This window comes from Myxocyprinus asiaticus, chromosome 37 (assembly GCF_019703515.2).
Source record: "Myxocyprinus asiaticus isolate MX2 ecotype Aquarium Trade chromosome 37, UBuf_Myxa_2, whole genome shotgun sequence".
Classification (NCBI taxonomy): domain Eukaryota; kingdom Metazoa; phylum Chordata; class Actinopteri; order Cypriniformes; family Catostomidae; genus Myxocyprinus; species Myxocyprinus asiaticus.
This window is the reverse complement of record NC_059380.1, coordinates 24,254,240-24,279,298: the sequence shown is the minus strand read 5'-3', so window position 1 is coordinate 24,279,298 and position 25,059 is coordinate 24,254,240. Positions and strand designations below refer to the sequence as shown.

General features: G+C 40.0%; 1 protein-coding gene across 9 annotated transcripts in view; it reads left to right on the top strand.

The window, feature by feature from the left end:
• The window catches only part of LOC127428165 (adhesion G protein-coupled receptor L2-like), a 188,366-nt gene that overhangs the window by 24,918 nt on the left and 138,389 nt on the right, over positions 1 to 25,059 (top strand). For all 9 annotated transcript variants that reach the window (XM_051676306.1, XM_051676305.1, XM_051676304.1 and 6 more), the window contains exon 2: positions 3,013 to 3,197. In XM_051676306.1, coding sequence (XP_051532266.1) covers positions 3,089 to 3,197 — 109 coding nt within the window. In that variant the 5' untranslated portion in view covers positions 3,013 to 3,088. The remainder of the gene's footprint in view (positions 1 to 3,012; positions 3,198 to 25,059) is intronic.

Genomic DNA, 25,059 nt, shown 5'->3' with positions numbered 1-25,059 from the left:
GAGTGCTATTGTGTGAGTGCGTGTCCTTGTTTATGGGCCCATTTCTTATACACTTGTCATATTCTTTGAGCATCAATCTCATTGCTCTTTTTGTAGTTCATTGGGAGCTTGGGGGTTAATTCAGAGGTCAAGCGAGACTTGCAAGCTGTCAATCTTGCATTGTAAACTTTGTAAACTTCCCCCGTCTTCTCCAAGCCCCCCTCAGTCTTGCCTCTTGCAGATTATTTCTGCGCCCACCCTTCTGACTCCTCCTCTATTCTCTGGTGGGTCTCACTCCCACTTGAGAGAAAGACGGCCGCATAATTACACATCTGCCCTTTGTTTCTCTGTTTTGGCATTAACATGTCAAACTAGTCTTTCAGCCCTGATTGCAACGGCTCTCTTCTCTCCCAGAGAACTGAAATGTTCTTTCAAAGTTCCTTTTTTTTTCACCGGTTTTGTTGAGGAAACTTGAGTGTTGCTAGCTTGTTGGAGCAGATGTGCGAAGCTATGAAAAAGCCCTTCAAGTCTAGACCTCTCAATCAATCACAGTCCTTTTACAGCAGTTTTGTTGTTAGTTTATATGTAAGCAACACAGTTGTGTGATTCTTTCACTATAAACCAGCAGCCCTGTTAGCTTCCCAATCAAAAGAAGTGTTGGGATCAAACAACCCGGCCTCAGTCCTTTGTAGATGAATGCTAGCTGTCTTCATTTGTTATGATTAGAGTTTTTAATTTGATTTGCTAACTGAAAACACACAGAACAGCGACAACAGGCTTCCCCGCTGTGCTGTGTCGGCGTTCGAGCGCGGTATTTGTTTAAAGCACTTAACAGGTGCTGATCGGTGGTCTTTGCCGCAGCTTAGGGAGATAAGGCATCCCGCAGAGGGGAGAGACCTCAACATGTTTAATGAGGAGCGCGGGAGTCAGGCGTGCCGCCTTCGACCGCACTGCAGCTTCTGCAGACTGATCAGCATGTTAACCGCTCACAGCATGAGACTGCAATATGAAAGTACAGAGCTGTTGTCATTGATTTAGTCGAACACCCCTCGACTATGTAGGGGATCAACCCTCATCCTTTATGCATTTATTTTCCTTACAGCTAACCTGCTGTGAGCCACCACCATTACTTAGCTAGTCTTTTTTTTTTACTCAGGAAAACATGTACTAACAAGCACAGACGGTCTTTGGTATAAAAAAATAAAATAAAAAAATAGGAAAAGAAAAGGGAGTTTTAAACATTTTTAAAAACCTGTGAGTTTTAACCCAGTTAGTATCTGTGTTATTTTGCTAATGTTAACGATGCTATGCCAACCATTTAGTCTCGCTCTCCTTGTATAGCTTACACTCATGTAAAAAAGGCCCCTAACGTTTTCTTAATCACATTTTTTTCACCCCACAAGTCTCAAAAATAAATAAATAAATAAATAAAATACTGCTGATAGGTCGTTTTTTTAGTTCAAGAGATCTGATTGAGTTCTCAGTCATGTTTCTTTTAAACATCAACCTTGTATCAGATATTTCTTCCAGGATTCCTTAAAATAAAAATAGAAACAAATGAGACAATTGTTGTCATACAGTAAGATTGTACAGTAAGAGCTATAAAATGAATGTGGGCAGCATCTTGAAAGTATTTGATGACAAATGTTGTAGTTCATATTGAATTTTATGACTTTTGAGTGCAAAAATCTTCTTCTTCTTTTTGAGGCTGTCTACAATGGAAATAGCAAAGCGAACATTCTAAACCATTTATTTGTCTTGTTGGTAGGTTTAGCGTCATCGTGTGCAGTGCAAAATGGAACGGGACATCTGTTTACTGTCAGCGCGACGCACCACAACAGACGCTTCCAGTGTAGCTTTATTGATTATGATGGGATCTATTAGCTTTTGACATGATGTGCTGCTCGAGTCTGGTGTAGACAGGGTGCAGGGTATTGTGGCAAACCTGAGCACAGTTTTAGACATGGCTGAAATCTCTACTGAAACTTCAGAGAAGACATATGAAATAACTAGAAAGAAAATCTCAGAAGCAGGAGACTGCTCCACTTGTTCTCCATTTAATCTCATTGCTGTCTAGGGCAAAGGATTGAGATTGTAAGAGATCTCATTTTGCTTTTCTAATGGATATGTATGACAATTCCAGTAGCAGAACAGACATTGGGAAATGCCTTGTAATGCAATGATATCTTCAAGGGTGGTGAGATATATTTAGTGTATCTTCAACAAACTGAGGGGGGTGCGCACACTGTTTTTAATGGGCTCCTAAGTGGCTCGTTACTGCAGTGACGATGTCCCCCATGAGGCTGTGAGTGTGTTTTATTGGAGGCCGGTGGATGGTGTAAACATCCAAAGAAGGAAAACATTTAATAGATGAGATACTGTACATGACTCAGTCATCTCAGCTCTCAAGCTGAGCTAGGGGCAGTGGTGGCTCAGTGGTTAAAGTTCTGGGTTAGTGATCAGAAGGTTGGGGGTTCAAGCCCCAGCACTGCAAAGATGCCACTGTTGGGCCCTTGAGCAAGACTCTTGACCCTATCTGCTCAGGGGCACCATATCATGGGTATGTGAAAAAAATTATTTCACTGTATATGTATAATATGTGATAAATAAATAAAATTGTTAATTATAAGCAGAGATGTTCTAGGTATGCATTGGTGGCTTTAGTGGACAGTCTTAGAGCCAAAAAACCTGCTCCCCCTCAGAAAATTGTAGTACAGGTTTGGGAGGAGAGAGTCAGATAAACAGTGAAGGCTAGTCCTTGAGGTAAATAGATTGTTCTTCAGCTTGTTTGTGATGCAGGAGGTGGTGTTTCAGGTCTCAATCAGCTTCCAATGGAGGGGTTTCCACTCCTGAGATTTGATTTGAGTGAATTTGCTGCCTGTTTCTACTGTGAAAAAACAAAAACAAACAACAACTCTGTGGAGGAAACTGAAGCAAGTGAGACTGCAGCAGTTTAAAGGAGGAAGTTTGTATGCCTGAGGAGCTTTTCATTGACTGCTTGAACGCTGACAGTCCACTGTGGTTTTCTTGCAGGCTCTGAGGTCAATGATGGTTATCTCTGAAAGTGACTTCCCCAGATCGTTGTGACTACAGTGATTTCGACCCAAACATGTGGAAAGCGCCTGGTCTAGTCGGAGCCAGGATGGGGCATTCGGAATGGAGATCTTTGGCTCTCTGTGGCCTGCTGTTCATTTTGATGGTTGTACAGAGTTCTGACGGTAAGTCTTAATTCAAAATATCACAAATCTTCTTAAAAAGCAACATCTGCATGGCTCAATAAAAAGAAAGACCTGGTGGCCAGGCCTGGCGGTTGGGGGGGGGCTTTTAAGGCAGACACCATTTCTGATAGCTCAGATAAATAATGACTGTTTCCTTACAGACAGATAGCCTGAGGTTCTTGCAAAACCTACTGCATTAACATAGGACCTGCCTTCGTTTCTGTTTGAATTAAATTAAAAGAAAGACCATACAATGTTTTCTGCCTCTGGATTTATCAGTTTTCCCTCATCTCATCTCAGTCTGTTTACTCTCATGTCCTGTTCTAACTATAGGCCTAAACCCAACAACTGCTCATTATAAACAATATCCTCAAGTAAACACGCCTCATTACACTCTGTCCCTGCCGTAATATCTTTTTAATGCATTTTTATAATTGAATTAAATGGGTTACTGCCAAAGCCATAAAAGGCTGGAAGTTTTCGCTTGTGCAGAAACTTGGAAAGATTGATTGCTTGAGGGTTTGGTGCTTGTCTCTCTCGAGGATATCCTACAAACTTCAGATCTCATCTTTCTGATTTCATTTCGTGGGCCGAACGCTGTCTATAAGTTTGGATGTAACTACTTAGTATTCCGTGCATCTTCTCAAAGTCTGTTTTTTTTTTGGGGGGGGGGGGGTTAGCTGAAGCTGAAATGCAAAGCAGTGATGAAGTCTTGTGGAGCTGTTTTATTGACAGTGTGTCTGCCATTGTTTGAAATGTGGCATTGTGCTCTTTTATAAATGAATCAGGGCTGTATATGCTGAATAGTATGTTAGTCTGAGCTCCTAATGCTTTTTGATTTGATAATCATAGTAATATTTCTACTTCGCAAAAGTGATCTGTTATTTTATGATACATTTTAAAAGTGCACAAGTTGTTCTAACATTGGGGGATGGAACGTTAAAGGCCTGAAAACAAACTGAAACTCTTTAATATGTAATGCACATAATTTGACCTCAATTACACTTGAGATTGACTCACCATCTTGCGAATATTCTGTAAAATAATAATCTGTGGTTTTCATTGACAACCAGTATGATCTTTAATAAGCATAAGACTTTGAAAAAGTATACTCTGCACAAGTATATGAACACAAACATTTGTAGCTATGCAAGCTTGATTATAGACATTGTTTCATTCCAAAATGTGTCAGAACCCAATTCATAATGCTATGAATGCATTGCATTCTCAAGGTTGACACTAGGGGTGCTATAGTGAAAAGTAGAGTAAACTGCCATCTACAGTCAGTTTTCTCTTTCAGGTCAACTACTGTCATGTTGGAGCAACAGTTTGAAAAGAATCTTGCTGAGCAAGTTAGTTGTTAACATGTTTAAAGCTTGCTAAAACACCTGAATAATAACACATTCGGTTTAATTGGACATTTGAAGTTAACTCTGTTGGCCCCTTGAATACTGTGGTTTGTTATTTGGTAAATTGCATTCGTAAGTGAATATCCCTTAAAAAAAAAAAAAAAAAAAAAAAAAAAACATGTGGCTCTGTGGCACTACCAAAACATTGCTTTGGCTCAACCAATGGTGTGAATTTGGGGTGGTACTATCTGTTTGACAATGGCAGATGGGTAAGTGTTTGGATAACATTTTGGTTACTTTTGTAACCTCCGTTCCCTGATGGAGGGAACAAGATGTTGTGTTGATGTAGTGACAATAGGGGTCGCCCTCGGGAGCCCCAAACTCACCTCTGATCTTTGAGAAAAGGCCAATGGGAATTGGCGGTGGAATTTGCATGCCACTCCCCCGGACATACGGGTATAAAAGGAGCTGGCTCACAACCACTCATTCGGGTTTTGTGCTGAGGAGCTGAGACAGGGTCCCGGCCATTTCAGCGGGTAGTTCAGAGTTGTGGCAGAAGGGACACAACGTCTCGTTCCCTCCATCAGGGAACAGAGGTTACGACAGTAACCAGGATGTTCCCTATCTGTCACTCACTCGACGTTGTGTCGATGTAGTGACACTAGGGGTCCCTATATGAAATGCCACAACTAGCTGAACTGTGTTAGGTGGACTGGCGGTGCGAGACAGGCAAACCATTGTGTGCTTCGTAGCTAGTGCACCTGGCCAATACGTAACCTCCCCCAACGCTCTATGAGTGTCGTATGGTCCCCCGCACCTCGGGGACAAGTCGACTGCTCAAAATGGGGACAGGCCACCCCAGCCATGGCCTCTTCTCTTCTTTTTTTCTCTCCAAAAAAGAATGGAAATCGTTCAGCTGGGGGCCATAAATGTCCACGTCGGGGGGTGTCCATTCCCGCGGAGATCACATCCTGCCCAAAGGGGAGGCAATTGTGTGGAAATATGACACATGGTCTTACCGAGTCTTGTCGGCAGTGTCGCATGTGGAGAAGTCCCTGTGGAAGGTCCTACCCAGAGGGGACGGAGCTCTACAAACATGGTGACCGGTGGCAGAGGGAAATTCTGCCCAAGGAAGACGCGGGTTTACCAACAGGGAGACAGACGTCTTGTGGAAGGTACATCACACAGGGTTACAAACAGGCAACCAGCACATGTGGACCACCTACCCCAGTACAGGGCCTAATACGTACTGGGCTGGCATCAAGTTTCTCCGCGAACTCGCCTGCCACAGGGCTAAGGAGGAAGGACATCCAGGGTCCACGACCTCATGAACACGGCTGGGGGGTAAGAAGCGCATGTCTCCCCCTCAAGGAGGGGAAACACATTATATGCAAGCGGTACACCTGGCCAGTTGTCCCACCAACTTACCTGTTCATACCTGACAACACACAGGATGAACCAGCTCAACCCGGAGATTGAAGAACCTCGAAGGTATTGGGTGTTGCCCAGCCCACTGCTCTAACGATGTCTGCCAAAGAGGCACCATTGGTCGGGGCCCAGGAGGCCGCCACACTCCTGGTGGAGTGTGCCCGAAGCCCCAAGGGGGGCGTCACATCCTGGGTGTGGTATGCCAAAGCGATGGCGTCAACGACCCAGTGGGCGATCGTCTGTTTGGAGGCAGTGCTCCCATTCCGCTGTCCTCCGAAGCAGACAAAGTGCTGCTCAGAGCCTCTAAAGCTCTGCGTGCGATCCAAGTAGATGCGCAAAGCATGCACCGGACACAGCAATGACAAGGCTGGGTCTGCCTCCTCCTGGGGCAGCTTCGCTTGCAGGTTCACCACCTGATCCCTAAATGGGGTCATGGGAAACTTGGGCATATAGCTTGGTCAGGGCCTCAGGACCATGCCTGAGTATTCCGGACCAAACTCCAGGCACGTGTTGCTGACAGAGAACACCTGCAGGTCCCCTACCCTCTTGATGGACGTGAGCTTTGTCAGGAGGGCAGTCTTCAAGAGACTGCCTTTAGCTCAGCTGACTCCAGGGCTCAAACGGGGCTCCCCGTAGGACCACGGAGAGATCCCATGAGGGAATGAGGCGCGGTCTGGGAGGATTCAACCTCCTCGTGCCTCTAAGGAACCTGATGATCAGGTCTTGCTTCCCTAAATACTTACCATCAACTGCATTGTGGTGCACCGCCATAGTGGCCACGTACACCCTCAAGGTGGGGGGGGACAGCCGCCCCACCAGCCTCTAATGCAGTAAGGAAAGCACCGACCCGACTGTGCATCTCTGGGGGTCTTTGCATCAGAACACCACTTAGCGAACAGACACCACTGCAAGGCATATAGGCACCTCGTAGAGGGAGCCCTAGCCTGAGTGATCGTGTCCACCACTGCGGGTGGTAGGCAACTTAGGTCTTCTGCGTCCCGTCTAAGGGCCAGACATGAACATTCCAGAGGTCTGGTTGCGGGTGCCAGATGGTGCCCCGTCCCTGAGAGAGGAGAACCCTCCTCAGGAGAAATTGCCAGGGAGGGACTGTTGCGAGGAGTGTGAGGTCTGAGAACCAAGTCTGGGTGGGCCAGTAGGGTGCCACTAGGATGACCTGCTCCTCATCCTCCCTGACCTTGCACAGGGTCTGTGCAAGTAAGCTCACTTGGGGGAACGCATACTAGCGCAGCCCCCAGGGCCAGCTGTGTGCCATCGCATCTGTGCCGAGGGAAGCCTCGGTCAGGGCGTACCAGAGCGGGCAGTGGGAGGATTCTCAGGAAGCGAACAGGCTTACCTGCTCTTGACCGAATCGACTCCAAACCAGCTGGACTACCTGGGGGTGGAGTCTCCACTCTCCCCTGAGTGTGACCTGTCGTGACAGCATGTCTTCCACGTTGTCAAGGTCGCACGGGATGTGAGTGGATCGCAAAGACTTGAGTCACTGCTGACTCCAGAGGAGGAGACTGCGGGCGAGTTGCGACATGCGACGTGAGCACAAGCTGCCTTGGCAGCTACTGTACACTATCATTGCTGTGTTGTCCGTCTGGACGAACACGTGATTGCCCTGGAGCAGGGCGAGCAACATTGCGAGCAACTCGAGGCAGTTGACATGCCAACGCAGTCGTGGCCCTGTCCTGGAGCCCGCGGCTGCGTACCCATTGCACATGGCGCCCCAGCCACACTTGGATGCGTCTGTCATAACCACGGTGACCGGTGCACGAGGGGGAGAAGCCGCTGTAATGCGCTGTAAATCCAACAGCTTTCTTAGAGGTGAATGGAATGGCAGAGGATTCAGCTCGCCAAACACAGTTTGTGGTTGCGAGCCAGCTCCTTTTATACCCGTATGTCTGGGGGAGTGGCATGCAAATTCCACTCGCCAATTCCCATTGGCCTTTTCTCAAAGATCAGAGGTGTTTGGGGCTCCCAAGGGCGACCCCTAATGTCACTACATCGATACAATGTCAAGTGAGTGACAGATAGGGAACCTGTTTGAGAAGAGTAATTTTTTTATATTTCATTTGGTGACGCAAATGGCACAGACATAGCTCACTTTTTAATATGTACAAACAGGACAGTGCGCTTGTAATGCATTGGCCAAGCATTTACGCCTACGTTTGCGTACTTGCTTGGAGTATATTTCTGGTCTTAGTAAGGATAACTCCCACAACAAAAGGTTTCACTCTCACTAAAGGCTTTTTTGTCCATGAGATTACTATAAAAGTCAACAGGACTCAAATTGACTAATTTCATTTTACAGTAATGAGGTGCATGTTTATTGTCTGATAAATTAACATCATCATTTACCAGCAATTGCAGTTTTGCTTTGAACACCCTGATGCTGGCTTATTTCAGGAGCTGGCTAAGTAGTTTTGAAAGAAAGCCTTGCTTTTTCCATCTGGCCAATTTGCTGGCAAAGGATTGTGAGTAATATGAGACGCTCTTTGTTTTATTTATTTATTTATTTTTTAATGAAAAACGAACTGAATAATATCCGGCTGTGTCGTGCTGCCTTGAGCTTATTGAGAACGAATAGTAGGAAACCGTGGCCTCGACCAGCGGCCACCCGCCCATATTCATAAAAAACACTTAATCTCCATCTTAATTCATATCAGAACATATTTTGTATGGCTTTCAGACAGCCAAATCACATATCTAAGAATTATCAACATTCCCGGCCATTTTAAACCTTTTGACAAAACAGAATTAAAGGTTGAATTTTTGCTTTATGAGGAACAACTTTCACCTGTTGTTAGGTGAATACATTACCCGGTATTTTTCACAATGCAAATAGTTTCCTCTCATGATTTCCTTTTGCCCTGAGACACGATTGCAATCTTGACCTATGATGCCTCCATTTTTTCCACAACTCAATCTTTTTAGATATGTAAAGGTCATGCCCATTGAATTTTGGATTCTGTACATGATACGGACTCTATGTCAGTGATTTGCATATGTCCAAAACATATGCATTTGTTAAATACTTGGGTTGGGATGAAAAATGTCAATATTGGATAGGGCTGGGTGGTATATTTTAGAAGATTAGATATTTGCTATAAAGTTTATACCACGGTATATATATTTGCGTGGCTGTCAGTGGGCAGGACTGCTTTAAGTTATTTACCCATAAGAGTGATGAAGAAACATGGAATGATGCAAAAATACAGAGCAATTCATGTCCCAAATTGTTATTAAGGGGTGTAACTCAAAGCAAAATTTAATAGTCAGAACTAGTTGTTTTATAACAATAGTTTTACTCATTTTAGTCAGTTGTTTTTTCATAAAGGTAACATGTTTTAACACCTGCTGTTTTTTACACTAATAGCAGACTTATTCAATTGTTGTAGATAATCTTATTTAATGGTTTGCATCCATTAAGTTCCAAATAAAAACAGAAAATGAGCAAATGAAAAGTACCTTTTATTTGTAAAACTTAATCCACTGGATTATTAAATAGGCATTAATACATGTTTTATATAAACATTTTGGTTTGAATTTCCAGCAAACAGTGATGTGAAATTACTTATACGGTGATATATACTGTACGTTTGACCATTCGACAATTCCTAGTTATGTTTGAATAATTTCCCAACAGTTAACAGCCTTCACCAATATATATGCAGTGCATACATATAGCTTTACCCCCTATAAGTGTAACCTAAAAATCATAATTTCCTTCTCGGAGGGGCTCCTTATTTGGACAGCTGCTGTCCCTCTTGCCTTCAAACTCTGACTGAAATGAGCTGTCTGTCTCTCTGTCTAAAACGAGCCGTCTGTCTTTCAATGGGAAATGAGCCATCTGTCTCTCTGACTGAAATGAGCTGTCTGTCTCGACTCTTTAAACACCTCAGTTTAATTCAGTTTAATTCGTGCCTGTGGCTGAATCACAGCAGTGCTGATGTAAGGCCATATCGCACTCTTGCTCATGTGATATTGTGATATATATATATATATATATATATATATATATATATATATATATATATATATATATATTTATGAGAACATTTTCTTTAGGTTACAAACTGGTAATTACAAGGGTATTATGCAATAAGTGTGGTTTTGAGGACATTTCTAGTGTCCCCATCATTCAAATTGCTTAAAAAAACATACTAAACCATGTTTTTTTGAAAAATGTAAAAATGCAGAAAGTTTTTTTGTGAGGGTTAGGTTTAGGGGTAGGGTTAGGGGATAGAATCTATAGTTCGTACAGTATAAATATCCTTATGTCTACAGAGAGTCCTCATAAGGATAGCTGCACCAACATGTGTGTGTGTGTGTGCTTGTTTCAGAAATTTATGTTTGCTGATGTATCATGAGAAGTAAGAAAGTATACAAGCTTAACGTTTACAATAGGTCTGGGTCAGTTATGTTGAGTTGTTTTTTTGGAAAACGTTTGGATCAAATATTTGTTGAGTTGTCTTTTTTTTTCTTCCTTTAGCTGTCTCGTTGTATTTCACTTTTTGTCTGCCTGTCTCCCTCTTGCTGTTTCTGTCTCTCTCTCGAATTCTGTCCATTTCTCCACAGACAGAATTAGAGCGTATCTTCCAGGTTTCTGTGACTGACTGGGTTGCACATGTGTCTCCTCATGTGTGAAGCAAGTATTTTAGGGAAAACGATGTTGAGGTGGTTTGTATTGTAATTTGGCGTCTATCCTGTGGGATGCTAGTGAAAAATAAATATTACAAGCTCCTTCTAATTATTTGTCTTGAACCAGGAATAATGCTAATGCAAAAGATTCATCACAGATTTGGTTCTTTCACGCAAAGGTTTTCACTGATTAAATGACATGAAACCTGCTGTGAGAATGTGTCATTCCCTTTTAGAAATGGACAAGTGTGGACAAGCCTTTCACATGCCTCAAAGTCCCATCTGTGCAGTCATCCTTTGACAGGAAACATTTAAACCAGTGAAATTGATTATCTTTGAGCAGCTAAAGCCAGTTCCCATCAGCCTCAGTCCTTTGACTTTGTGTTCATATCAACATTATGCCAATATCAATATATCAAAATTCTCTAAACCTTTATTTAGTAGCCCCGAACGTTCTTTTATTAAGATCACGGATTCAGATCTTGTATTCTTTTGTTTTTTGTTTTATACCACAGAAGAGTCTCTTTGTGCCTTTCTTTTCCTTGTTTTGTGTTTTTTGTTTTTGCTCTTACCCAGGGGTTTCTTATCAGACTGAGGGATCAGACTCCCCATAATGCAGAGCGGCCGGGGGGGGGGGGGGGGGGGTCAATATGCCCGCATTCGTCTTCACTGTCTTTCATCAGCCCATCTGTGCGATAAGAGACTACAGTGGGTCGGGGGTAGACTGCTCAAGATGTGTCTGTTGTCCAGCGTCCTCCTGCAGTCAAGCTCTTCAAATCCTCACTAGGATTTAACCGGGAGGAGATGCTGGCTTTAATAGATTAAGCCTCATCACAGCTGCCTCCTGATTGGTGTTTGTCATGCAAAAATCAAACCAGGACAGTCACGTTACTCGTTACTATGTTTCCTACTCTTCCCGGGAGGTCTGGTTGATAAACACTCTGGTGTCCCATTACTTCTTTTTTTTTTTTTTTTTTTTAAACATTAGAGGCATAAATTGTCAGATTTTATTGTGAGAGCTATTAGATATGTTAGATAAACTAAAAAGAGCCTAGTGTGAATAATAGTTAAATAATGTTCAAACTTGATTTTCAATTCATTGTAGCAACACAATGTTTTTAATTAACCAGCCCATCTGGCACCAACAATCATGCCACGGTCCAAATCACTGAGATCAGATTTTTTTTCCCCATTCTGATGGTTGATGTAAACTTTAACTGAAGCTCCTTGCCCGTATCTGCATGATTTTATGCACTGCACTGCTGCCACACAATTGGCTGATTAGATAATCACATGGATGATTGTTGGTGCCAGATGGGCTGGTTTGAGTATTTCTGTAACTGCTGATCTCCCGGTATTTTCACGCTCAACAGTCTCTAGAATTTACTCAGAATGGTGCCAAAAACAAAAAACATCCAGTGAGCGACAGCTCTGCAGACGGAAACACTTTGTTGATGAGAGAGGTCAACAGAGAATGGCCAGACTGGTTCGAAATGGGAAAGTCTGTGGTAACTCAGATAACCGCTCTGTACAATTGCGGTGAGACGAATATCATCTCAGAATGCTATTCTGAGATGCTGGTTGGTGCTGGTTTGGCGGCACGAGGGGGACCTACACAATATTAGGTAGGTGGGTTTAATGTTGTGGCTGATCGGTGTATACACAGAATAGTATATAGATATACTCAGGGTTGTACTCAGGTACAAAATATAAGTAACTTTATTCCACTACAGTTACAGTTTAAATCATTGGTATTTAGAATACAGTTACATTCAAAAATTTTGATTACTGAAGAGATTTCTTTGCATTTTATTGCTATTTGTTTCATTTAATATTTAGTCCTTTCAGATGGAAAACATTTATACATATAAATGATGCGATCCAAAGTGCATTTAAACAGCGGTGAAACACTTTCTTATGATGTGTTACATTCATACAAGATACAGAGAAATAAGTTTGAAGTAAGTTTGGTGCAGAAGAAATAGAAATAAACCTTGCGTAAATTGTCAGCTTTACACTAAGCTAAAATGCTATTTCTAGCCATTTTACATGCACATGTTACCAAGCAAGATCATCTTTTTCTATCAAGAAAATTCACATTGGATCATAATTTCTTTTTTTCTTGTAAGACCTTTGATATTAGGGCAAAAATCGTATTCTTGATAATACGTTTTGTATCATTTTCCTGAAAAAATATCTAAAAATCCTTAAAACAAGATCAGTTTGATTTATCTTGTTTTAGAAACAACACTGCATAAGATATTTAGGTTTTTTAGAGAATGTATTTTTAACATGTGTATTTTGTCTTACTGTACTGGCAAAGTTTTTATAGTCAAAACAAGTGAAAAAATCTACCACTGCTGAAGAAGTAATCCAAAGTATTTAGAGTACGTTACTGACCTTGAGTAATCTAACGGAATACGTTACAAATTACATTTTACAGCATGTATTCTGTAATCTGTAGTGGAATACATTTAAAAAGTAACCCTCCCAACCCTGGATATACTGTGTGTGTATATATATATATATATATATATATAGATAGATAGATAGATAGATAGATAGATAGATAGATGTCAATTCAATGTTCATTGCTAGAAAATGACAAAATCTCACAAATTGTAAACTGCCTTTAGACTATTGTGTAAACTCGTGTTTTTAATGGCTTGCAATAAGTGGGAGAGAGAAAACTTGCAGGATGGTTTCAGAGTAAAGAAGACTTCATAAAGACTGGGTGTGGACGGTGATAGAATGTGATGAGAAAGTGATTGAAACTCATTCACCTTGTCAGTTCATTTGCATTGTTTTGTATTTAGGCCCTATCAGCTACATATGGTGTAATAACTGAGATTAGCACAGTTTAGGCATTTGTGAACAGACTGAAATTCTTGTGATTGTGGCATTCAGTGTTGGGGAGGAACTAAGTACAAGTTGTGACACTATTAACAGAGTAGTAACATTTTTTATTATTATTATTATTTTTTTTTTTTTTTAACAAGTGGCAGTGTATCAGGACAAAATGCTACATTGTTGTTATTGACTTGCAACCAATATTCAAATGTGATCTAATAGACTGTCCTTTCTCTAAAGTTTGAGTCATGTTAGTGAATCAGATCATTCATTCCAGATTCATTAAAAAAAGCAGTCACATATCAGTTGAAAGAATCAAACAAATGGTGTCATAGGACCTTATAATGTAAGTATAACATTAACATTATACTGTATGTACTACAAACACATACATTTAAAATTGACTATCTCTTCCGGGAAAATGAACAAAATATTTATGTATTTATTTATTTATTTATTTTTATATGAAATGCTGTCTAATGAAAATGGCCCTCCCTCTTTCGTTTGGTTGTGACAAAATGAAAGACTATGGGCCATTTAAAAAAGTGCCCTTTGATATATCCCACACAACATTCATGATTTAAAGGAATGTTCTGGGTTCAATACAAGTTATGCTCAGTCGACAGCATTTGTGGCATGATGTTGATTACCACAAAAATGTATTTCGACTCATCCCTCCTTTTCTTTAAAAAAAAAGCAAAAATCTGGGTTATAGTGAGGCATTTACAATGGAAGTGAATGGGGGCCAATACATAAACTTTAAAATACTCACTTTTTCAAAAGCATAGCCACAAGACAAAGTATATGCGTGTAAACATGATTTTAGTTTGATAAAATCGCTTACTAACCTTTTCTGTGTAAAGTTATTGCCAGTTTTACAACTTCATTACCATGACGATGTAGTCAACAAACCCTTAAACCCTAAAATGACTGTAAAGATTACATTTTAAACAACTTTATAGCTCAAATAATACACAAGTTTTAACAGAAAATTCAATGAAAGTGCTTTTATAAAATTATAAGCTTCACATTTCTGTGTTTAAACCCTGTAAAACTTAGCCACATTCACTTTCATCGTCCCCATTCACTCCCATTGTAAGTGCCTCACTGTATTTTTCAAGAGGGACGAGTCAAAATAAATTTTTGTGGTAATCAACATTATGCCACAAATGCTGTTCATTGAGCTTAACTTGTACTGAGCACAGAAAATTCCTTTAATTGGAAATACGTCAACACAGGCAGAACACTGCACTTCTCAAGCAAATTACACCCCAAATTTTATTGATTTATTTATAAGAAATTGCCCCCATAAGTTGCTTCAGCTATTTCTGTATAGTAGCTTGTAGCTTGGTAAACTACAGTTTCAAAGTAGCTTCTCCAACAATGATTGCATTTGAAAGAAATTTCCAGAGGAAGTTTCAGCTGAGAAGAAACTTCCAACTTAAATTGACCGATGAAGGCCAGCTCTTATTACAGATTTCTGAGTGTTTGCAGGTTTTCAGTCAGTGAAGATGTAGCTGTTAGCCCACATGTGTGTATGTGTGTTGTGTCTGTGTCTCTGGCTCTCTCTTATCTTGTTTGGTGTCAAGCTGGTTTGTGGAGTGATCTGCAGAGCAGTAGGAGGTCACAGTCAGCCCAATGAAAATCAGACCTTAAATCTGCTTGTTAGAGCACATATCAAATCTAAATGGAATTGTGCTGTGGAATATTTAGGATTTGGCTCTCTGATGTTTTGGGAAGGGTTCTCTGTAATATGGTTGTTTAAGAAATCTCAAGGGGGTGATATCACAAGGAGATACAGATCCACATAATAACAATCTTTGTTTCATTTCTCTTGTTTTTGTTTCGACTTTGAAAGACTCGATCATTCTGATGGATGGTGCCGAGAGATAGGATTGTAGAAACACCTCGGGGCCATCCCAGTCTCCAATCTTTGAAAACAAAGATGAAAAGATGCATCACTGTTACTCATCTTCTCTTCTGTTCATCATCATCAAAAAAATAAAATAAAATAAAGATAAAAATTAATAAATATATCAAAATTCCAAATTGACAACAGGCGTTGTTTCAAAGCAGCTGTAGATGAAATTATGTTATAACAGAAAATGAATTAATATAATGCCAATATTAGTCATTTATGTTTAGAACTATTAGTGGTTAAAAACTATTAGTGGCTTTTGTTATAGGTATCATTCAGTGAGGTGCATCGTGGTCTGGCTGTAAGCTTATGGCAGGTAATTTTGGTGAACTCCATCCTAAGCCCATTCAGACAGAGGCTCATGAAGAATCCCATGTCTTTGAGTTTTCATCAATTCATCCTCTGTGAAGTCTGTCTAAGTAGACTGAAGTGAAGTCTGGCTGGCACATGCTGCAGTTGGTCATCATCACTCAGCAACATAGTGGGAGTCGAATGTCAGGCAGGATCGGACATGGATCTGGCAGGCTCTGGTAACCTCAGGATATAATCCTGTTTTCCTGGTTTAGACAAGGAAAGAAATAGAATAAAATTAGCATAGATGCCATTCACTTTAAAGCAGGGTTAAAGAATAAGAGAAGTGTTTTCGGTTCCGGCAGACCTAACTAAAGCAGCATAACTATGAATTGAGGGATAAATTAGGTGTATGCCTGGATGAATAGACAAGTCTTTAGTCTAGACTTAAACTGAGAGAGTGTGTCTGAGTTCCGAACACTGCCAGGAAAACTATTCCATAGTTTAGGAGCCAAATATGAAAATGATCTCCCTACTTTTGTGGAGTTTGATATCCTCAGTGTTGTTAACAGTCTGAAGTTTTGCGATCGTAGTGATCATGATGGATTATAGTGTGATGGAAGGTCACTTGAGTACTTTGGAGCTAAACCATTCAAAGATTTGTAAGTAGTCAACATAATTTTTAAATTAATACGAAACTTAACAGGTAACCAATATAACACAGATAAAATAGGGCTGATATGATCATATTTCTTGGTTCTAGTTAGCACTCTAGTTAGCATTTTGAACCAACTGAAGTTTATTTATTAAACCTGCAGGACATCCACATAGTAATGCATTACAGTAATCTAGTCTTGAGGTCATGAATGCATTAATTAGTTTTTCAGCATCAGAAACAGATAGCATGTGTCATAACTTAACAATATTTCTGAGATGGAAGAATGCAGTTCTACAAATATTAGAAATTTGTTTATCAAAGTTTGGATTGCTATCAAATATAACGCCTGCATTTTTCGCTGTAGAATTTGACGTTGCAGTTCATCCATCAAGAGTCAGATTATATTTTAATGTCTTATTTTTTTGAGGTTTTTGTTCCAATAATTATTACTTCTGTTTTATCTGAATTGAGTAGAAGGAAATTTCTAGCCATCCACTTCTTGTTATCATACAATTAATAATTTGAAAAATTGTGACATTTCGTCGGGTTTCGAAGAAATATAAAGTTGGGTATCATTGGCATAACAGTGAAAACTAATTCCATGGTTCCTGATAATGTCTTCCAGGGGAGCATATATAGGGAGAAAAGCAGAGGCCCTAAAACTGATCTTTGTGGCACTCCATACTTAGCTTTAATTTGATCTGACAGTTCCTCATTTACACAAAGTGGTAGCGGTCAGAGAGATAGGACCTAAACCAAGCTAATGCCTGTCCACAAATGCCAACATAATTTTCAAGCCTATCCAAGAGAATGTCATGATCTATGGTGTCGAAGGCAGCAATAAGATCTAAGAGCACCAGAAGAGAAATGCAGCCTCGAGCAGATGATAAGAGCAAGTCATTTGTAACTGATAAGTGCAGTCTCTGTACTATGATGGGGCCTAAATCCTGACTGAAATTTTTAATATATACAATTTCTCTGTAAAAATGAAAAGTTGGGAGGACACTACCTTTTCTAGTATTTTCGACATAAATGGTAGATTTGAAATCGGTCTATAATTAGCCAATTCTCCTGGATCAAGCTGTGGTTTCTTGATAAGTGGTTTGATAACTGCCAGTTTAAAGTTTCTTGGGACATGCCCTAAGTATGTTGTTGATTTAGCTGTTTTGATAATTTTTGTTAGCTCTTCCTGACCAGTAACAGTGAAGGATTGAAGTTGCCCATAGGGAATAATTTTAGTGTTCTGGGGTGCTGTGGCAGACGTATGAGTAATTCCAATTTTGTTTCTGATGATTTCGATTTTATAAGTAAAGAACTTCATAAAGTCATTACTACTATGCTGCGATGAAATATCTGGTTCAATCACAGTTTTTTTCCTAACCAATTTAGCCACAGTACTGAATAAACATCTAGGATTGTTGTGGTTATTTTCAATGAGTTTGCTCAAATATGCAGACCTGGCAGTTTTAGAGCCTGTCTGTAGTTAGAGACAGTATCCTTCCATGCACTGTGAAATACCTCTAATTTTGTATTCTTTCACTCTTTCACAGCTCCACTTTCCGAGCTGCTCTCTTGAGAGCATGAGTGTGATCATTGTACCATGGTGCTGGAGTTTTCTCTTTAATTTTCTTTAATTGAAGGAGGTGACACTATCTAGAGTGCTAGAGAAGACTGTATCCATATTTTCTGTGACAACATTAAGTTCTTCTGAACTTTTTGATGTACTGAGTATTTGAGACAAATCTGGAAGATTAGTAGTGAAGCTATCTTTAGTAGTTGAAAGAATAGTTCTACCTGAATGATTACGTTACGTAGATTGAGTGACCTTTGCTAAGCGCAGCATAGAAGAGATGAGGTAATGATCTGAGATATCATTGCTCTGCGGGAAAGTTTCTATATTATCATATTATCATATATTCCATATGACAATATTAGCTCTAGCATATGATTTTGGAGATGGGTTGGACCTGTCACATTTTGTATAACCCCAACAGAGTTGAGAATATCAATAAATGCTAATCCCAGTGTATCATTTTTGTTATCTATGTGGATGTTGAAATCACTGACGATTAAAGCTCTATCCACAGCAACTACTAAATTTGACAGAAAATCAGCAAATTCTTGAAGGAATTTAGAATATATGGTCCTGGTGGTCTATATATAGTTGCAAGAACAAAAGACAACAAAGATTTTTTTTATTTATATCTGATGATTTCACATTAAGCATTATCAGTTCAAAAGAATTAAACTTATATTCAGACCTTTGAGTAACACAAAAAATATCACTGTAAATTGTAGCAACACCTCCTCGACCTTTTAGACGAGGCTCATGTTCATAACAATAACCTGAGGGAGCAGACTCATTTAAACTAATATATTCATCTGTTTTAATCCAGGTTTCAGTCAAACAGAGCAAATCCAAACTATGATCTGTAATAATTTCATTTACAATTAGTAATTTAGATGAAAGCGATATAATGTTTAGTAGCCCTTCCTTTTTATGATGTTTATCTTCAGTTTTTTTGTTATTTTCAAGTTTGACATCAATAAAACATTTTCTAAATGACTTAATGAGGGTTTTTTTCTGGTAGTTCGGGTAACAGTCTCTATACGATATATAGGTGATTTATTCTCTATGTGTTGTAGTTTATGTGACCTGTGTGATGTCTCAAGGCAGCTAGCAGACATACAGATTAGCCAGTTTGTCTGCTTCCTGACCTGGGCCCCAGTAAGTCAGGTCAGGAAGCAGACAAACTGGCTAACACGAGTGTCACTGATCTAGCTGACTAAAATCAAGATGGCGGCAGTGTGGTAACAATATGGGCAGCTGATCTTTCCCACATTAACCTATTGAACTAATGGGTTTTGCATTCACTTTAATTAAAGAAGATGTTTTGAAAATTCAAAGTAAAAGTTTTTCAAAAAAATTTAACTATATCATTATTTACACACCCTCATGTTGTTTCAACCTGTCAGTGCTGCTTTTTCGATGCAATGAAAGTAAATGGGGACTGGAGCTGCCAAGCTCCAAAAAGGACAAGAAAAACATCAAAATTATAATAAAAGTATTCCATGATACTTATGTGACTTGCGACTCATGCTATATGTTTAAAATTGCATATACACTACCGGTCAAAAGTTTTGAAACACTTATTCTTTATTATATTTTTTTTTTCTTCTTCACATTTTAGAATAATAGTAAAGTCATCAAAACTATGGAATAACATAAATGGAACAATGGGAATTATGTTGTGACTAAACAAAATCCAAAATAAATCAAAACTGTGTTATATTTTAGCATCTTCAAAATAGTCACCCTTTCCCTAGAATTTGCAGACATGTACTCTTGACATTTTCTCAACCAACTTCTTGAGGTATCATCCTGGGATGTTATTTAAACAGTACTGAAGGAGTTCCCATCTATGTTGGGCACTTATTGGCTGCTTTTCTTTATTATTTGGTCCAAGTCATCAATTTCAAAATCTTTTCTTTTTAAATTAAATTTTAGTTTTATAATGAAATAAATTAATATGATGGCACAATTATATTTCTGTCTACAAAACTAATTTCAAACATTTAAGCATACACCTTCAGATCAAAAGATTTTTAAGATCATGAGAAACATTTCAGTCAAGTACACACACTGGTGACCAAAAGTTTGGAATAATGTACAGGTTTTGCTGTTTTGGAAGGAAATTGGTACTTTAATTCACCGAAAAGTACACAAAGAATAGTCAGGACATTACTGATGTAAAAAAAAAAAAAAAAAAAAAAAAAACAGCACCATCGCTATTTGAAAAAAGTCATTTTTGATCAAATCTAGACTGGCCCCATTTCCAGCAGCCATCACTCCAACACCTTATCCTTGAGTAATCATGCTAAATTGCTAATTTGGTACTAGAAAATCACTTGCCATTATATCAAATACAGTTGAAAGCTATTTGGTTCATTAAATGAAGCTTAACATCTTTGTCTTTGTGTTTGTTTTTGAGTTGCCACAGTGTGCAATAGACTGGCATGTCTCAAGGTCAATTTTAGGTCAAAAATGGCAAAAAAGAAACAGCTTTCTCTAGAAACTCATCAGTCAATAATTGTTTTGAGGAATGAAGGCTATACAATGCTTGAAATTGCCAAAAAACTGAAGATTTCATACAAAGGTGTACACTAAATTCTTCAAAGACAAAGGACAACTGGCTCTAACAAGGACAGAAAGAGATGTGGAATGCAAGATATACAACTAAACAAGAGGATAAGTACATCAGAGTCTCTAGTTTGAGAAATAGATGCCTCATATGTCTTCAGCTGACAGCTTCATTGAATTCTACCCACTCAATACCAGTTTCATGTACAACAGTTAAGAGAAGACTCAAGGGTGCAGGCCTTGTGGGAAGAATTGCAAAGGAAAAGCCACTTTTGAAACTGAAAAACAAAAAGAAAAGGTTAGAGTGGACAAAGAAACGCAGACATTGGAACAACAGATAACTGAAAAAGAGTGTTATGGATCTTAACCCCATTGAGCTTTTGTGAGATCAGCTAGACTGTAAGGTGTGTGAGAAGTGCCCGACATGACAGCCACATCTATGGCAAGTGCTACAAGAAGTGTGGGGTTAATGTCACCTGAGAATCTGGACAAACTGACAGCTAGAATGCCAAGGATCTGCAAAGCTGTCATTGCTGCACATGGAGTATTTTTTGATGAGAACTCTTTGAAGTAGTTTAAGAAGTTCTGAATTTTTTTTTCAAATTGTAATAGTAATTTTTCATGTCATTAATGTCCTGACTATACATTGTGATCAGCTTAATGCGACTTTAGTGAATAAAAGTACCAATTTCTTTCCATAAGAGCAATATCTGTACATTATTCCAAACTTTTGGCCACCAGTGTGTATATATATATATATATATATATATATATATATATATATATATTATACTGTATATACAGTATGTTAGTGCTGGGAAATTGTACGTGTAAATTTTTACAATTAATAGTTTTTGTTTAACGCATTAAAAAAATGCAATTAATGCAGTATCTGTTTTTTTTTTTTTTCTTCCTGAGCCTTCGCGAGGGTGGAGAAAGGTGTCTCGAGATGTTCCTGGCCTTACTGGCTCCATATAGCAAGGAATAGGGTGCGGGCAAGGTTAGGGCATCTGCTACCTGCCTGGAACAAACAGAGGCACCTTTGTACAATGGATGAAACTTCACTAATGCCTTTCCCCACTTTCTGTGGCGAATTGGCATATATACACTACCGGTCAAAAGTTTTGAAACACTTGACTGAAATGTTTCTCATGATCTTAAAAATCTTTTGATCTGAAGGCGTATGCTTAAATGTTTGAAATTAGTTTTGTAGACAAAACTATAATTGTGCCACCATATTAATTTATTTCATTATAAAACTAAAATTTAATACAAATAAAACATTTTTTTTTTAAATTGATGACTTGGACCAAATAATAAAGAAAAGCAGCCAATAAGTGCCCAACATAGACGGGAACTCCTTCAATACTGTTTAAAAAGCATCCCAGGGTGATACCTCAAGAAGTTGGTTGAGAAAATGTCAAGAGTACATGTCTACAAAATCCAGGCAAAGGGTGACTACTTTGAAGATGCTAAAATATTACACAGTTTTTATTTATTTTGGATTTTGTTTAGACACAACATAATTCTGTAACGATGTTGGCTGCTGACAATGATGACAATGACGAAGATGACGTGAAGATGAAGAACCCAAGTGCAGTTTATTTACAAAGTGAGAACCAATAACCCTGACTACAAAACAAAACATGAACATGGACTAGACTAGACTAGACTATGGCTTGACTTGACTACAGCGTACCAAACATATACCATCACATTCAATACTTGACAACCAGACAATGCAAACATGAGGGCTTAAATACAAGACATGGGAGAACATAAACCAATGAACAAACAGAACTGATAACAAGATAATTAAACAATAAACCAATGGAAACATGACACAACAGGGAAAACAGAAATCACATGACAAGGGAAACAGGAACTAAACTTTTCAAATAAAAGACATGAATTAACAAAATACACATGACATATCCCCCCCACTAAGGGGTGGCTCCTGACACCCCAACACAAACAAAACACGTAAAACATGACATAAATTCAAAGTTCTGTAGGGAGCTGGGGGGGGTGTCTTGAGGTGTGGGGCATGGCATGATGAGAAAGGGCGAGGGGCATGGGACCAAGGCAAAGTCTGTGGGGGGCGGAGCCATGAGAGGCTCGAGGGGCGGAGCCATGGAAGGCGGAGCCGTGAGAGGCTCGAGGGGCGGAGCCATGGAACTTGGTGCCCGGAGAGTAGCCGAAGACTTGAAGGGCCAGGGTGGAGCCGATGGCAGGGAGGACCAAGGCGGTGCTGGAGGCTCGGAGGAGCAAGGCGGAGCTGGGGGATCGGAAGACTGAGGTGGAGCAGGTGGGACTGAGGACCAAGGTGGAGCTGTAGGGAAGGAGGTCCCCGGTGAAGCTGACAGATCGGAGGGACGAGGCGCAGCCAGAGGATCGGAGAACCAAAGCGGAGCCGGAGGGACCCCGGAAAAGCCGACAGGCTGAAGGACCGCAGTGGAGCCAAGGGAATGCAGAGCTGAGGCAATGTCGAGGGACTGACAGGCCAAGGTGAAGTCCAGGGCTCGGAGGGTCCAGGCAGGGTAGGAGGGTCCAGGCGGGGTCGGAGGACCGAAAGTTACCCTTGCCTGCTCAGGAGAACTAAGGGTGGGTATATGGGTGGGAACCATCTCCAGGTCCCACTGCTCAGGTGTGGCTGTGACGTGGCATGGAGCAGGCTGAGGCGTTGCTGTGACGTGGCATGGAGCAGGCTGAGGCGTTGCTGTGACATGGCATGGAGCAAAAGATGGCGCTAGCTCAGCGACCATGACTAGAAACTCTGGCTTGGCAGCCATGACGTGGACCTCTGGCTCGGCGGCGGCCATGTCGTGGACCTCTGGCTCGGCGGCGGCCATGTCGTGGACCTCTGGCTCGGCGGCAGCCATGACGTGGACCTCTGGCTCGGCGGCCATGACGTGGAACTCTGGCTCGGCGGCCATGACGTGGAACTCTGGCTCGGCATCCGCCTCCCCCACAGTGAACGGGGAACCAATGAACCGTAGGGCGAGGTCGATATATTGAGCCAGGCTGAAGGAACTGCGACCGCCAGGCATCAAAAAAGAAATGGACTCATTCGGTCCAAATCTAAAACAGTCTTTGAGGGCAACCTCATTAAAGTCCACCTGGCTGGCTAGACCGCAGAAGTCCTCAACATAGTCCTCCAGGGGATGATTCCCCTGACGTAGGCGCAAAAGTAAAACTGCTGGGTTCATGGTTGGGTCAAGTATTCTGTAACGATGTTGACTGCTGACAATGATGACAATGACGAAGATGACGTGAAGATGAAGAACCCAAGTGCAGTTTATTTACAAAGTGAGAACCAATAACCCTGACTACAAAACAAAACATGAACATGGACTAGACTAGACTGACTAGACTATGGCTTGACTATGGCTTGACTATGGCTTGACTATGGCTTGACTATGGCTTGACTATGGCTTGACTATGGCTTGACTATGGCTTGACTTGACTACAGCATACCAAACACATACCATCACATTCAATACTTGACAACCAGACAATGCAAACATGAGGGCTTAAATACAAGACATGGGAGAACATAAACCAATGAACAAACAGAACTGATAACAAGATAATTAAACAATAAACCAATGAAAACATGACACATGAACATGGAGGGAAAACAGAAATTACATGACAAGGGAAACAGGAACTAAACTTTTCAAAATAAAAGACATGAATCAACAAAATACACCTGACAAATTCCCATAGTTCCATTTATGTTATTCATAGTTTTGATGACTTTACTATTATTCTAAAAGTGAAAAAAAAAAAAAAAAAAAAAAAAAACAATATATATATATATATATATATATATATATATATATATATATATATATATATATATATATATATATATATAAAATAAAGAATGAGTAAGTGTTTCAAAACTTTTGAGTGTACATTTTCAGGAGGTAACACGCTCGACATGACTGCACATCCTAGCACAGAAACTAATTATGTGGAACAGTGCACGTTTCATTACACGTGACTCATATAAACACGGGAGTGGATTTACTGTATGGAGAATGGAGACTTCACGTGAACCAGGCATATAAGAGATATGGGCAAACTGCTGTATCTCTTTGCATCGCCTGTAAATGCACAACTACTGTCGTCTGAACCAGCGTCAAAAGCAAAACTGCCCGAGTGAGACCTGAGCAAGTGCACGATATAGACTGAGAAGGACCTGGCCGTTCAGCAAGCTGCAGACAGATATAGCCTACTTGTAGAGACTGAACGGCAGCCAGAGAAAATAATAGTTTTGAGATTTTAAACTTCAGCAAATTAAACTTCAGCATTCAATATGTTTTATATCTGTATACTGTATATAGTGTTTAATAATGCATTGGCAATGTACATTTAAGTTTATCTTGACAATATTAATTGAATCTGCCCATTTGATCCACTGTAAAACACTAGAAGATTTTGCCCAAATTTTAATAATAGCATGTCCACTGATTTTATGGCATGTATACATATACTTGTATCAATATATATATATATATATATATATATATATATATATATAGTGAGTTAATTTATGTATTTTAATTGGCTCG